This window comes from Accipiter gentilis, chromosome 3, assembly GCF_929443795.1.
Source record: "Accipiter gentilis chromosome 3, bAccGen1.1, whole genome shotgun sequence".
NCBI lineage: Eukaryota > Metazoa > Chordata > Aves > Accipitriformes > Accipitridae > Astur > Astur gentilis.
Genome location: NC_064882.1, coordinates 28,766,205 through 28,782,083, shown reverse-complemented (window position 1 = coordinate 28,782,083; position 15,879 = coordinate 28,766,205). Strand labels below are relative to the sequence as shown.

Here is a 15,879-nt window from a genome sequence, read left to right as displayed (position 1 = left end):
AACAGTATCATCCATGGGCACATGGACTGGAGAACTCTAGAGAAAAAAAACACAACAGAAGATGGTGGCTTACCAATGCAAGTTAAGTGATTTAGTAAGGCAATACAGGGATATTGTTAGATAGATTTATCCATAATTATATCTGTACATAGGAACATGTATTATGTGCATAATTTTATTACAAATGTGTTTATAATACATTATGTTCTGTAAATTAACCCAGTGGAAATCAAAGAACCTGTTCATACAAGAGAACAGAGTACCTCTGTACCACTCGCTGGTACTAGACGAATTGGGTCTAGAGCCATTTGCCAAACATGAGTGGTGCTCAGAGTTGGTAGCATCTGAAGGTAGTTGTCCCATGCCACTACCCACTCCCACCTCCCATAACTGTTATAACAAGTTTAGAGCAATACATAGCAACTGATCTAGCAAGGACGTAATTTATAATTGATTAACAAGAAGGGCAAGTATTTTTCTTCATGAAAGGTTAAAGACCAGCCTGATTTATCATCCTGGTAGAAAGCAGAATCTTCTGAAACAGCTGGACAGCAGTGTTCCTTTTTGTTGCCACTGGTTCATTCACCCACTTTCAACAGTTGTTTCACTGATTCTCACATTTACCTGTCAGACTAGCTTGAACTAAAACTTCTAACTAAAACGAAACAGGCAGGTTTCAAAGCCACAATCATTAAAAATATTTTTCCCTACCCATACTTTGACTGACAGCAGTACTCCAAACAAAGAACAAAAACGCAAAGTCCAGAGTATCTGCTTTTCCAGTGACAGTCATTGTTTTGGTTTTCTAAGGGAAGAGATGACCTGCTAGAAGACATTTTAATCAAATGTCTTTTAAAACTCATCTAAGAGGCAACACATCTTTATGACTGACAAATCTACTCAAGAAGCCTGTGTACCTTTAGTATCACAAGTTATTTGTACCATTTCTTCCCCCTTGGCATAGCTAAGGCTGTGTATGCTTAGATTAAAAACACTGAATTGTTCCACATCCTTTGAAGGCTATTTCTTCAAGAGGAGTGACTACAAGAAGAATGAATCAGAAAAACATTTTTGCTAGCTGCATTTCTCCCCTTACTAAAAATATTAATTTTAGGTTGACCCAGTCAAGTAAACTTTCACAATGCCTACGGGGGTTTTTTACCTCTTCTCCATCTCAGTCTACTAATCAGGACACTCAAAAGAGCTTCAAAGCAACAGATTAGGACTAAAAAACAAAACAAAACAAAAAAACCCAGTTTATTTCAAGCAAAGGATTTAAGATTTCCAGAAAATCCTCATTTCCTGATGTAGTTTAGCTTAAGTGCTTTTGTACAATCCTCTTTTGCATGACACTGAGTCCATGAAACATAACTCCCTGTATGTGGTACAGAAAGACTACAACCTAATACTCCAAGCTATTCATAAAAAGCAAAACCTAAACATTTTTATTAAAACTACTACTGATAGCTAAGTAGCAGAACCAAAGTGTTATTCTTCAGTTAAGTTGTACAATACACATCCAGAAGTGCACAGAACTACATTTTCAGTAAAAACATGGATGCTACCAGGTAGCCAGCACTTTTGAGTTCACATCAGTAAAAACCTAGGGTTCATACTCTAGGTTTATATTTTTGAAGCACATGAGTAAGATGAGAATTTGCATTTTAGAGAGGGCTTGCATAGCATATGCATATTACAGATACATAGAATGACTAAGGACCTGAAGTGCACTGCAGGTAGAAAGCCTCAGGTCATTCGCATGATAAACTAGAACAGGAAATTAAACATTTCAGTCTGCACAAGCCCCTTAAAAAAGTTTCTGTACAGAACGATAGATTTAAAAAAAAAGAAAGTACCTCCTGTCCAGTAAGAAAGAGTAAAAGATCTCCTTCCTCTTCTTCACACATGTGAATTTGGATCACTGTTCGAATGGCAGCCTCAAGGTAATCCCTTTCTGGTTCTGGAGTATAGAATATCTCCACAGGATGGGTGCGACCCGGGATAGTTAGAAGAGGACAGTTATCAAAATAAATCTGAAACTTGCCAGCATCTAAAGTAGCACTCATAACTATAACCTGTAGGTTTGGAGGAAAAAAAAAGTTACTCCAAAGGTTAACATTTCACAAGTTCTTGTTACACATACAATAGGTAATAGCAAGAAACTAAACTCAACTGTTGACTCCGATTTAAGCACGCTTTTATCAGCTGAATACAGCACCCTTGTTATGAAGGTCCAAAAAAAATCCTCATCAAATACAGAAAGGTTAAGCTACAATTATGTTGTTTCTAGTATTTTGTTCAACACAAAGTGCATTAACAATTTCCTAGGGTTATCTTTCCAATACAGATTATCATTAGATCAAAAAACAGCTGATCTACTTTAGCTGATTATAAAAATCAACTAACGGTAAGCACACAAATATCTTTTTTGGTATGCCTGCAACTAGAAAGATGCTGTGGGCCTCATCATTACTGACCTTCAAATCAGATCTTTGTCTTACAACTTCCTTCAAAACTCCCATCAAAATATCAGTAGCCAGTGTTCTTTCATGGGCCTCATCAAGAATTATAACACCATAGCGCTCCAGCAAAGGATCATTCATTGCTTCACGAAGTAACATACCATCAGTCATATACCTGAACACAAACAAAACCAATGTCAACACATTTTATTAAAGAAGTCTGATACAGAATCCTCTTCGGTATCATTCACTAGGTTGAACTAAGCTTCTAATCAACTTTTTAAAAATAGAAACATCACTAAACTATTTCCAACAAGGTAACAAGCCCATTTTAAGTCTCCAAATAAAAATTACTGTGAGTGTATGTGAAATGTGGAAGTTGGGAGGGAAGCTTTGAAAAAAAAAAGGGGGGGGGGGGGAGGGAAGGGGAAACAATGTTTAGCAACACTTGTAACTAATTTGTAGACTATTACTGGCAGACTTCCAGGTTACAGAGACAGGAAAAGAAAGGGAAAAACACCCTCTGAAATCCTAGAAATGGTATTTCTACAATTGTTTCTCCCCTTTTCTGTTTGCAGATCATCTGTTCACTTTTTGCTTTTCCTTCTCAGTTAAATTTCTTTTTACATATTAACTTTATTGCTAGCCTTCAACAACTTGTATGAGCAAAAGAGAAGACATCTTTCAACAGAAAGCACTATTCCTTGAACCACACTACGTGGAATCCTTTTTAACTAAGCATTCTGAACATCATCTGCAAATGACATATTGAGTGGGCCTGGTTCCACCTACACAGCACATCAGTCTAGGACAGTTGACAACTAAACCACTATGGATTATATGTCCCAGCATCAGGTATAGGCCAGTTTTGAAACTTTGTGGTAGTTCTTACTGAAGTAAGCCACTGAACTTCACCAGGATTACCCTCAGTAAGAAGATACCACAGACAAAGGTCAGCTGAAAGCATAACATGAAGTGAAACTGAAAGCTGAAGGGCTGTATTCTCAATAGCACCTTAATCATAAAAATACTTCTTCAGATCATCCTCTTCTTTATGGATCACTTAAAATTAATTTCCATAAGGTGCAGCAATTTCTTTAGGAGGACTGACTAATTTTCAATTCTACACCAGCCCCACACCTCAGGTTTCCCTCAGCTCATGCTACAGATCCTGTCTCTCTTCTCCATTCAGACATAGAAAGTGCCTGGCCATAGATTCACTCCCCTCCTCATTACTCCTTTCATAACTTTGCCCACACTCTTTACTACCCTGTGATTCCCCCCACCACCAAGTAGGCTGTGTTATACCTTTACCTGACAGTTGCCATACTTACTTCAAAATGGTTTTTGCACTACTGCAGTCTTCAAATCGTATAGAGTAACCAACCTCCTGGCCCAGCATGACATCCATCTCATCAGCAACCCGCTGTGCCACACTCATTGCAGCTACTCTCCTAGGCTGGGTACATGCTACTCCCCTCTTTGGTCCAGGTAACGAGCGCATGTAGTCAACACACCACTGAGGGATCTGTCAAGAATAAAATTCAGTTTTAAACACACTCCAAGTGGCCAGATATAATCTGTAACCTTTGTATTGTATCAAATAAAGTTAGTTATAATTCCACCGAGATGCTGACAGCATACACAAAAATATCCAAAGTATGAGAGCAGATAGACTAGTTAGTTGGACCCAATGCCACCAAATAAAGCACACTCACATTAAGCATGTACATAACTATCTTTGAAGTTATCAAGGAAATTCATAGGTTCACAGTACACTTAACCACTGTTAAATCAGTACCTTATACAGATATTTAGCAGCAGTCAACATGCTCCAAAACCACCAAAATTAAAGTTAACACTCAGAATTTTGAGATATGTAGCACAGTTTGCTGTTTTACAGTAAACAAATTATATTTTTGGCTTTAAAAAGTAATGCTTGTTAATACATTAAGCAAAATGGATTTAGTGATATAAAAATTGTCTTAGCTAGGAGTCACAACAAATAAAATGAACAAATTAGTTATGTTCATTTGGTTAATTATTGTTCTTTTAAAATTTTATCAACCAGATATGAAACCCCTATGTTTGGGTTTTTCCTATGTTAGCACTCATTTCATTTGTCAGTCAGCGTTTTCTGCTCCTGTTAGGAATTTGGAAACAATAAGAATCATCCAAAATAAAAAAGCTTTATTCAGAAGCATTTCTAAGGTGAATAACAGTTTGATGAAGACAGAATATTCTTAACATGTTCTCAGCGTGACATTTTATGAGGAGACATCTCCAGGCACAACTAATTCCAGGTCTACAGATCAAAAAATCCACTCCTCCTTAGCAACTGCTTTTCAAGTATTCTTAAAAGCTCACATTTAGGGGGGGGGAGTTTATACATTGCACCAATAACGAATAAAAGGAAAAGCAACGTGATTTAAACCAGGAAAATTCTTCTTCTGGAATACTGTATTTCCACAGCAAAATGGACATAAAGGAACACTAAAACATACCCACAAGCAGACAAGTGTAGACTGTAATGAGAAGCCTTTTTTTTAGTGGAGAACATACTTCCATTATAACTACCAAAAAAAAGCAACAACTATCGCAATATGACAGGAGACTACTAGACTGCTGAGAAGAAAAGTCAAATTTCTGAAAACACTATTCAAAACTAAAAATAATAGCAGTTCTTGAACGCTGATAGCATGAACCTGAAACCCTATCCTGTAACATATACACACTCCCCTAACATGCAGTGTAGAGAAAGGAATTTGCTGCCCAAGTCACTAATAAAAACTCAACTCTAAACATATTAGGTGAAGCTTCTTGACTTTCAACAGAGCAAGTCCTGAAATAAACTTTAAAACAGCAGGTGTTGGGCCATGAAATAAAAATAATTTAGAAGTGGTTTTCCAGTAAACAGCAAAACCTACAGCATTTGGTGTCAAACGAAAGAAAAGGGCTACATAGACTTCAATGTGTTAAGCTGATTTAGATAACCACCAGAATACTTTTCATGTCCAGCTTTAAAAGACAGATAACACTAGGAAAATGGCTGTGCCATACTACATTTTCTACTTCAGTCATGACCAGGAATATACTGAACACTTCTTATCATCTGGTTCTTATAAAACCTAACAAAGTTAACTTGACTGATTCAAAAAACCTACAAGTCACCAAAAACCTCGACTTTCCTTAAAAAAAAAAGTCATTTGATCAATATCAAAAGCATGAGTAGCAGCTTTAGTTAGCACCCTTTAACCTCAAGGACTTTCTCAATTAAGAGAGATTTCCAAATATAACCTCTGTAAACAAGAGGAGGTAGGGACTACATTATACAGTGGCCTCTAAGATCAAAGATAAATGCACTGAGGGCTGTTAAAGACTATCCCAAAGTCAAAGGAAAGCCATGTTTTTCAAGGGATGCAGGGCAAGAGAGAGAACAGCACTGTCCTTCTGGCTTTTCTGACCCACTTCAATTTATTGAAAAATTTCCCTGTTAGGACTTACATGGTAGAATTCTCAGAATTTTCATAAGTTGAAAATATGTCAGACTTTTACCCCCATCAATTCTTTTGTGTACTGCAAGAAGAGCAGATTAAGCTATACTCTGAATCACCTTGCATCTGAACTTTACCTGCCAAGAAAACTTGCTGACAAAGTGGCATCCCTGACGTTACATCAACAAACACCCTACCCTTTACAGTTAAGGCTCTCAAGTGAAAGCAGATGCTACTCTACTATTCCATCTACAGAAGAAATTTAAATTATTATACCAGCACCACCTATGATCCCACATTTAAAGCGGAGCACACATTACAATTATAGCAAGTACTTAACCCCCTTCCAAAAGCAATTCAACACACCGTTCCACCACTGACCATATTCCGAGAGCAATTAAAGAAAACAGTTAACTTAGAAGGTTAAGTTTAAATTACAAATCAAGCCACTGCAAATACTGAAGACTTGAAAATTAATGGTCTTGGCTTCCAATATACTTCTTCAGTGCTTTGGGTTTAAGTCTATGTGGAACAAGACTTTGAGAAAAGTTTTATCTCCTGTTGTTTCCATTGTCAAAGCCAAGCATTTCCAATCCTGGGTGGTCTACAAGACCAAAGGGAAAATGTGCACACAATAATCACGGAATGGACTCGACAGGCAGCAGCTTACTCTCAAAAAGATGGTCTACTATATAGCCTTCTACTATCACTGTGAAAGGGAAGACAGGAGTTTTGGAAGAACAATTTATTATATATTTCAAACAATGCCAACTTCATACCAATAAAAGCAAGCATAAATAGTTCATGTACACCTTCAGTTTGAGAATTAGAGGGTTTCTTAATCACAGATAATTATTTATCTTGCTCTGATCAGTGAATGTAAGAAGAAAAACAACCACCCCGAACTGGTTTTAAGACAGCACTTGATCACAAAAGGATGTGATGCTGTCACATGCAAAACAAACAAGGTTTTCATTAAGTGGCAGCAGGATTATTTTCAGTGATGTGTTCCTACAGAGATATTCTCAATTGTTTCAAAACGTAACTGCAATCTCATAAGAGAGAATTCAGAGGAAGCAGTACAGCTCCTAAGACCGCTTACGTGGTTTTGGTAGCTTAAATCCCATTTTTAGGAAAGATGCCCTAGGTTTCTTACATCCTTTCAGAAAGTAAGTGGTAAAGTAGTAAGACAATTCAGGAAAACCTTTATGCCCATGGAATGACATGATAGTAAAATGTATTTGAAGTTTAAGGCAGATACTAAGAACATACAACCTTTAGATCTTCAAATTCTCATATCATACAACAAGGGATTTTGTCTTCACATAGATAAATACCAATTTTTTTTTACATGAATTTTCAGAGTACTATCTCTTCCAAGTAACTATATAATCAAACTTTTCTGAAGGATTCTATAAAATCCCGGTCTCATCTTATACATGTTAAAAAAGCAATACAGATAATATGCTGTAAGTTACCTTCCAAACAAGATACTGGTTCCTACAATTTGCAGCCAGAAGGGCATACAACTTCAAATATTCAGGCACAGCTATAAAAGGTATCCAACGTACTACTATGTCCTTCACATGTTCTCAATGTCCAAATTTTATTTAACAACTAAAAATTTATTTCTGTAAGACTAACTGTAAATTAGCTATAATCCATTTTATAAAGACTAAAATATCCTTCAGTTTTTATTTTCTGCCTAGTTAAAAGGCATCTATCAGATTACAGAACAAAGAACCTTTTTACATAACTTCTCCACACAGATTTTAAACAGCAAACCAAAGGATAGATTAAAGTTTTGAGAAGTTTGTCCTTCTACAAATACACAGTGGTATGCCTTATATCTTAGATCTTCCCTGTTGACTGGTCCTCAAAATTCTTAAGGGTTAAGGAGGCTCTGCAGATCTGTTACCACTATTTTCAGTGCTGAGGAAGATTTTTAAAGCCACACATCTACAAAAAAAAATAACATGATTTTAACTACAGCACTGGAAAGCTGTATGACCTCTGAGAATTTTCAGTACCAAGGAAACACAAGTCTTTTCCTCTCAAGTGTGAATATCACCAAAACGTGATCCAATCATACCATGTCAGAATTCTGACATTTCAATTCCCTTTAAGTTCATATCTGTGGCAGTAAGTTTCATAAAACACTAACAAGTCTCTAATTCTGTAACATTTTTCCTACTTTCCAGCTGCTATCTACACAAACAGCTACATAAACTATTTGGAACTATCACCTCAGTTTGTGGATTAGTACACACCTATCTAGCCATTAAAATATCTTTATCTTCCTTTACCAAAAAGGTTAACTACCAATCATAAAGCCTAATAGAAGCAGGGGCCAGAGAACAGGACTAGACTGCAAAAGGGGAAAATGCTGAAAGATTCTTCTCACTTTTGTATTCATTAAGCAAATAAAACATTCATCAAATTAGTTTTGCTCACAATTTGTGAGGTGTTCTTACACAATGAATTTCAAGAAACCAAAGCAAGTTTCACCCACACACCTAGCAACAGTCTCAACCTTTAAAAAACTGCAGCATCATATAGATAAGAACTCACCTGTGTTGTTTTACCAGACCCAGTCTCTCCAACCAGCACAAATGACTGATGCCTTATCAAAATATCCGTAAATCTTTCTTTATATTCCCAGACAGGAAGTTGTAGCCTTTTTTTCAGGATGTCATAATACCGTGGTGTATGTGGTAGATTTGTGAAAGGGTTAATACTGTGTGGAATCATTGCTGGTTTTATAGTTGGTAACCCAGCAGCCGCATAATACGTAGAGTTAGATGTAGGTCGCAAATCTTTTTCCTTGTCCCTTTCTCTGTCACGATCTCTATCTCTGTCACGATCCCTGTCACGATCTTTAGAACGGTCATCACGGTCCCTGTCCCGGTCACGATCTTTCCTAAAATGAGTTAAGAGACATAGCAGAAAATGAGATGCTTGAATATTTAAATGCAGAGCAAGAATTCAAATACAACTTTAAAGGTATCTAGTACAAAGTGGATATAAACCAAATCTTTCAAAAAGCCTTGCAAACAGCTACCTGGAAGGATAAGCATCAAAGAGTAAAGGTATATAATGCATACTGAATATTAAATATACATAGTTACACTCATTGTACACAAGCACTGTTGACAGTTCCTCTCATTACAGGCAAGACTGAAGAAAGCTATCACATGAAGAGTACAACATCTTAACCCTCTTCATTTAATGACTATAAAGAAACAGCTGCACATTCTAGACTTTTCTCACAGTTCTTCCTATCCCTACACATTGTTGCTACAGAAATGTAAGAGAACACTAAACAGACTTCTTGCCTACCTAGTAAGGGAATTATGCTAACTTGCAAAAACTAACTCAAGATGATAAGCAAGACCTGGAAGAAAAGGTTGATTTTAACGTCCCACAATTACTTTTGTAGCTTTTTTGTTCAAAGTCTTCCATACAATTCTGATACAATCAACTTCGACATAAAGGTTGTTGAGTCTGAAACTTAGACTTAAAACCAGCCACTACAGTTCACAGAATTGTTTAGGCTGGAAAACACCCTTAGGTTAACGGTTGGACTCAATGATCTTAACACTACGAAGCTGTACTATCTTCTCTAGTATCACCTCCTACCACACACATCGAACAACCAGCATTTATGTATTCCCATTTGTTCCAATTATTAAGTCAAAAGAAGTTCATTGCACTGCAAAAGAAAGACAGTATTATTTTCACTGTAGTTATCCGCTCAAATTTCAATCTCTGGCCTCAGTCTTAGTGGCAGTTTTTGATTTTGCAAAACCACGTACTTGTTCTTGCACGTAATCTCACTCTCTCTACAAACACTGAAACACTTGCAAAGAAATCCCCAGTTTGACCCAAAAAACTATAGCTACACACTTCTATTAAAAATCCCAAACTTACTCTAATTCAGCACTTTGAAATAAGACCTGCTTTAGAAAAACACCTCATCACATTTTAAACAAGTGTAAGTCAAAAGATCACTGGCATCTTTGCCTGCAAAACTGAGGATATACTCAGCTTCAGCTTCTTTTGTGCATTATGTTAACTGAAATCCCATCAAAAGGCAAAACAAAAAACTAAGTCAACACCAGCTTTATAGTAAATGCACATAGAACACTTTTAGGAACAGTCATTAAGGGAAAACAAAACCTCGCCCTCTTCTTTACCAGCACTCGGGCATGCCTGAAAGAGTAGAGAGCATTTCTGAAGAAAACTGTTGGCTAGCACTCCTCTCCACAGTTGGTTTTTTTTTACATGCAGTTGGCATTCAAATGTAACTGGTGCTGTAGTAAGTAAATGCCTACCTACAGAGAAGGTGAAGTAACCAAGATTATATTAGTACCATTTCTATAAATTTTAATTCAAAATGCGCTGCACATCAGAAACAACCACCACTCTTGTTGTTGTATAAACAAATGTAATCTATGCAGGCTGTATTTCCCCCCTCTCCCCCCCCCCCCCCCCCAATACTTCAACATATTATGGCTTCAGAGCTTGTCACAATAAGTTTTTCTTTTTTAAGAAGGCTTCTTTTAACACAGACCTACTGAAAATAAAGAAGGATTACAAAACATATTGTTTACTGTCACTTACCTAACTCACTTGGACATAGATCTTCCTAAAGCTTTGGACACTGAATTGTCTGAAAATTAACACACTTTTAGATCATTTGCTTGGATCTAAGATACTATAGCTTCAACATTACTAACACAGTCAAATATTGTACAAACTATGGCAGGCAAATACTGCAGAACCCAACAGGTTCATGTTCTCTGGTATGGGAAAGTTACGCCTGTTAACTGAAGGAACTAGGCTCCATTACGCTACATTCACTTAACAGTGGAAAAGTCTAACACCATGTATCAGACAGGAATAAAGCTTTGGACTTGTAGTTAATGAGCTATTCATAATCAGATTTTTAAGTATCTGCTGGTATTGGGATAAACAAGAGCACGGTCAGACAGTATCATCATTAATAAGAAAAGGAAATAGAGGTATAAACACAATTTAAAAACGGTAAAGCCAGGGTAAAATGCAACAAGCTGGTAACAGCACACGCTTCACTGAAGGGAAGAATAAGACACACTATTAATTGGGGGTTTTGATTTGGGGTTTTTGGTGGATTTTTTTTGTGTGCGCACACACTTCTGAAGGATTTTTATTCTTCACTGCTATCTAGTCAGAGTGTAAAAAAAAACATACCAACAATACAAACTATTCCATAACCATTTACTTAAACAGTATGATGTCAGAGGCTTCTACACCACAGATCATCAAATGTATCTTCAGGTGTGCTTCAGCCTCACATAAACCAGCGTTACTGCTAAAATGAACAGACCCACACTGTTGCCAACCCTTCCCATGTGTTGATTTAAGCATGTCGACAGCCTTGTGCAGAACAAGCCCTCCCTAGACCCCCTCCACCAATGTTAATTCTAACTCAGATCAGTTCTCTGATCTAGTTTCCCAAACACTCACGCACAGCACAAGGGAGAGAGGGCTGCACTGTCGCCTTCTGTGCCAGTAGCAATTTGTGTGGGTTTAAAGCATAGATAAAAATGCAACCTCAAGAACAAGACAGTAGATTAAATGGACTACAAATACAAACCCAAACAGGAAGTCCTGTTAATGCCCCATTTCTCAGTTTCTTCACTGAACTCTTATAGCTGTTCAATCATACAAATAAGAAAACAAACCTATCAAGTTCTATCTACATTTCAGAAATTAAAAACTGCTTACAGGTTAATCAAGACAGTTGCGTCCCTCTCGCTTTAAAAAAGAGCAGTGGCAACCAGATCTCAGCATAGAAAAAACACAACATATAACAAGCCCTCAAACTTACTCTCTAATACTTATTGTTTTATAGCAGCACTTTTTCTTTTTTCCCTAAAAATGTTTCCCAGTCTCCCATTATTACTAAAACTTTGCAGAAACATCCAGACTCCTTTGGTTGACAAGGGAAAGGAAGAATGACAGTTATGCTGCCGTATGAATTTACTAAACTTTCTAAAAATGCAACCTGGCAGTTCTTAATTTATAAACTGTCACATTTAAGTTACTTTTCATTATTGCACAGAGAAAACTGATCTCAAACCCAGAAATGAACAATAAGATAATCATAATTTAATCACATTTATTTTGTGCTTGAATCCCATAAGAGCCTCCATAATCAGAAGGGGGTTGGGTTTTTTTGCTCTGTTTTTCAAGTGAAGTAGTCTCCTCTGCTATCTGCTTTTATATGTGTATATGTCCACACATATACACATATGGATACAAAAGAAACACTGTAGCAGTCACTATATCAGAGGATGAAAAGCATATAAAAATGAAAATGGAAACAAAGGGCGTAAGATAAAACCACTGATCATCACAGTGAAAGTCTAAGCACATCTAATAGAGCATCAGTGTTTTTTCTCCATTACTAGACACGGCAATAGTTGATGCAAAAAGGCCAGTGCAGCTAAAGGAGGATTTCTGTTCTATACGTTAAAAAAAGTGCAATTAGTCTGAATGATACATCCCACTAACACGGTAACTGTGATGTTACACAACAACAGAAGTCAAGTATGTTTGGAAAAACATTAAGTTCTTAAATAGCATGCATGCATTTCACACAAACACTGTAACCAAAAGCCTTCCATACAATCCCCATTTTTCTAAGTTTTTTACTTCATAGATGGACTTCAAGACCGGAACAAAACAGATGTCATGCTGATGCTTAAGGTTACACCAACACTCACAAGCCTGTTGGCCTGGCATCGTTGCCATGTAGAGCCACACATACCAATACAGGCCTCAATTAAATAGGAACTAAAAACATACAGGGTAACTTGATACAACTTTCATATTTAGTCAGGTGGTCCAGTCTGAACGCAAGATAAACTACCATTCTGCACGTGAACTGGTAACCATCCACCAGCTCCAAAAGCAACTAAATTGCATAAAGGCAGTCTCAGCAGAGAGGAAGACATGTACACATACATGCTATTAACAAGAATCTCTCTCTGCATCTTCCTTACAGCCTTCCATAAGCTGTAAAACCAAACTACCCTAAAATTAATCAAGACAATGTAACACTAGTATGGCTTGTGCTACATGAATTAAGACTTCCAGTAATGTTAGAAATAATCACACCCAATAATTATCCTTATAGTGACTTGTTCTCAGTCCTGTGCCATTTAATGCTTTTCTTGGCAGAAGAGGAAGGGAGAAAGAAGGGGCACAAGACCAGCTCTTGTATAGTTTTCAGGTGTCATAAAGGTAAAAGACTTCTGGTTAAAAAGTTTTACCACTGGTGGGAACTCATTAAGAGTATATACAAAATGGTAAGACTAAGAGTTCAGGATGACAGTAGGCAATTGGTAAAAACAATTGCAAATAAAACCATACCAAAACTATAAAACCCACCAACACGCAAACAAGGAAATACTGACCTGTTATTATCTTTATACAACCAACTGTAACGGTTGTACCACATTTAAATAATGCCCAGTTTTGCCATAACCATTTGAAAATTTTACAAAAATTTCTACATACAAAAAAGCTGCATATGTACAACTTTTCTACACACACAGAAGAGCTATTTCAAATTCTGGCAAATCAGGCAAAAATATAATAAAGGAGATAAATAGCTCAATACATTTATTTTAAAAAATAAGGTTATGGCAATCCTACATACAGGAAGCATGTTCAATAATAAACATTCACTTTTGTTTAGCAGAGAAAAATGCATCAAACTCTAGGGGCTAAAAACTGAAACTATACAAGCTCACCTTTAAAAAAAAAACACACCAAGTTTTGCAAAGACTGTTTTTCAGTGAACACTAACTGCTGTGATAGACTTTTAGTTAGTGCAAGTTTTGAGAAGAAGATTAAGTATTTTTCTTAGTCAATACTCTAGTCCAAAACAATGCTGTTGGACTTTAGAAATGGATTAATTCACAGAAGTCTTTTGTGCTCCAGCAAGAAGGGCAGACTACATAAACATAGTATTTATTTGTGTGCCTTTAGACTTCAAAAATTTACTTGAAAGACCCACCTGCCTCCCTCCCCCGCCCCCCCGTCCAATGAGAGGGTAAAAGATTATGCAAAGAAGGCTCTGTATAAAACGACAGCACCAGTGTATTGTCTGTACTCCTGCAATTTAATTAACCTTTATGAAAACCTGCTAAAGCTGTGCAATACAGTCCTAAAACTTTAACCTTTCCAAAACTAAGGAAAAAAATACAACCCCTCCCCGATCCCTACCCCAAAACCCACTTCACCGTCGATTCTTGAAGTCAAGCACATCCCTGCCGGTTACTGAGTGAAAGACGTTAACAAAGGAATAACGCTCCTACCAGGGCAGGCACTAATTATACAGGCGGAACAAACCTCATGCCGACTTCTAGCACCACGTTTGCCAGACCTCTCAAGCCAGAGAGGGGATGAAGGAAACAAACAAAAAACGAAGGAAAAAGGGGGGAGAAGAGAGATAAAGAACGAAAGGAGCCGCAGACAAAAGCCGGGCGCTGGGGAGTGGGCCGAGCAGCGCGCCGCCCCCGGTTCCGCCGCGACGGGAGCCCAGCCCAGCTCTCGCCCAAGCGGCTGGGCCGGCGGCTTCCTCCCCACCACCGCCACACGAGGCTGTCCCCGCCCGCTCCCTACCACCGCGCTGCCGCCATCCGCCTCCTCCGCCCCCACCGAGGGGCCCGGCCCCGACAGAAAGGCCGATCCCGGGCCTGGGCCTAGCGCTCCAGGGAGCCGCCGAGGCTCCCGGGCCTGCCCAGCCGAGGCGGCGCCGGCGCCGCCGAGGGTTCGGCCGCTGCAGCCCTCTCTTTCCACACCGCATGGCGGCCGCCCGCTCGCCGGGGAGGCCCAGCCCCGCGAGGAGAGGCCAGAGCCGAGGATGGGGAGCGGATTGCGCGGGAGCCGCTACGATCCTGCGCCCGCCGCAGGCCGCGCTCCCCGGGCCGGGCCGCCCCTTACCCGTCGGTGGTGCGTTTCTTGCTGGAGCTGTAATCGTCCCCCAGATCTAGGCGGTGGCGCTTGGACATGATGGCGGCGGGCGGGCTGGGCGGCGAGCAGCCGGGCGAAGCGGCGGCCGGTCGGTCGGTCGGTCGGCGGGCCGGCCAGCCAGGACTGGGTGCGGCGGGCCGCGCTCTCCGCTCCTCCAGCAGCAGCGACGGCAGCGGCGCCGCGAGGCCAGGCACAGTGACTAAAATGGCGGCCGGAAGGAAGCGCCGGGGCTGCGCGAGACGCTGGCGCGCGCGGCGCGGTGGGGCAGGGAAGAGGGTGGAGCGAGGGAGGGAGGGAGCGAGCGGGCGCGCGCGCGCGGGCGGGCGGGTCCGCCTGCCAAAGCCTTCCCTTCGGCGCGCGCCCAACGGTCGGCCCCGCTCCGCGCGCTGTTGCAACGGTGGCGGCGGGGCGGGGGAGGGGGCCGCCATGATGGCGGCGCGGAGGCCCCCAGCGCTTGCGGGACGTGGGCCGCTCTGGGAAAGCGGGGCCGGGCTGCGCAGGGCCCTGCCGCGGCGAGCGGGAGCAGCCCTGTCAGGGGCGGGCAGCCTGGCCGTTACCGATGATGCCCTGCAAGAAAAAAAACCCACCCTTTCCACAGCCCTTTCTGTTCGCCCGGGCACGCGTGCCCTGGAACGGGAGTTACCACAGAGGGAGTTTAAACCAGGACAACTGTCTTGGTAAACCTCTATTTTAAGCCGTCACGGACTTCCCTGGGTATGTTAGCTTTGCCTGTGGAAAAAGGCGATCTGCAGCAGCAGAAATATTAGAAAGCCAGGGACATTAAAGCTACCCACTGTGAAAGCCCATACAGCCTTTACTCCAATGTCAGCAGTAAGTATTCATGGCAGCATATTTCATGAGGAAAAAAAATTTAAATGTCTTTCAAAGACCCAGAA

General features: G+C 39.9%; 1 protein-coding gene across 1 annotated transcript in view; it reads right to left on the bottom strand.

Moving 5' to 3' along the window:
* The window catches only part of DHX15 (DEAH-box helicase 15), a 47,651-nt gene extending 32,459 nt beyond the window's left edge, over positions 1-15,192 (bottom strand). Inside the window, exons 1-5 of the mRNA XM_049795287.1 lie at positions 14,954-15,192; positions 8,528-8,876; positions 3,797-3,990; positions 2,478-2,637; positions 1,857-2,075 (exon numbers count right to left, since the gene is read on the bottom strand). Coding sequence (XP_049651244.1) covers positions 1,857-2,075; positions 2,478-2,637; positions 3,797-3,990; positions 8,528-8,876; positions 14,954-15,021 — 990 coding nt within the window. The 5' untranslated portion in view covers positions 15,022-15,192. The remainder of the gene's footprint in view (positions 1-1,856; positions 2,076-2,477; positions 2,638-3,796; positions 3,991-8,527; positions 8,877-14,953) is intronic.
* Between the last annotated feature and the right edge of the window lie 687 nt (positions 15,193-15,879).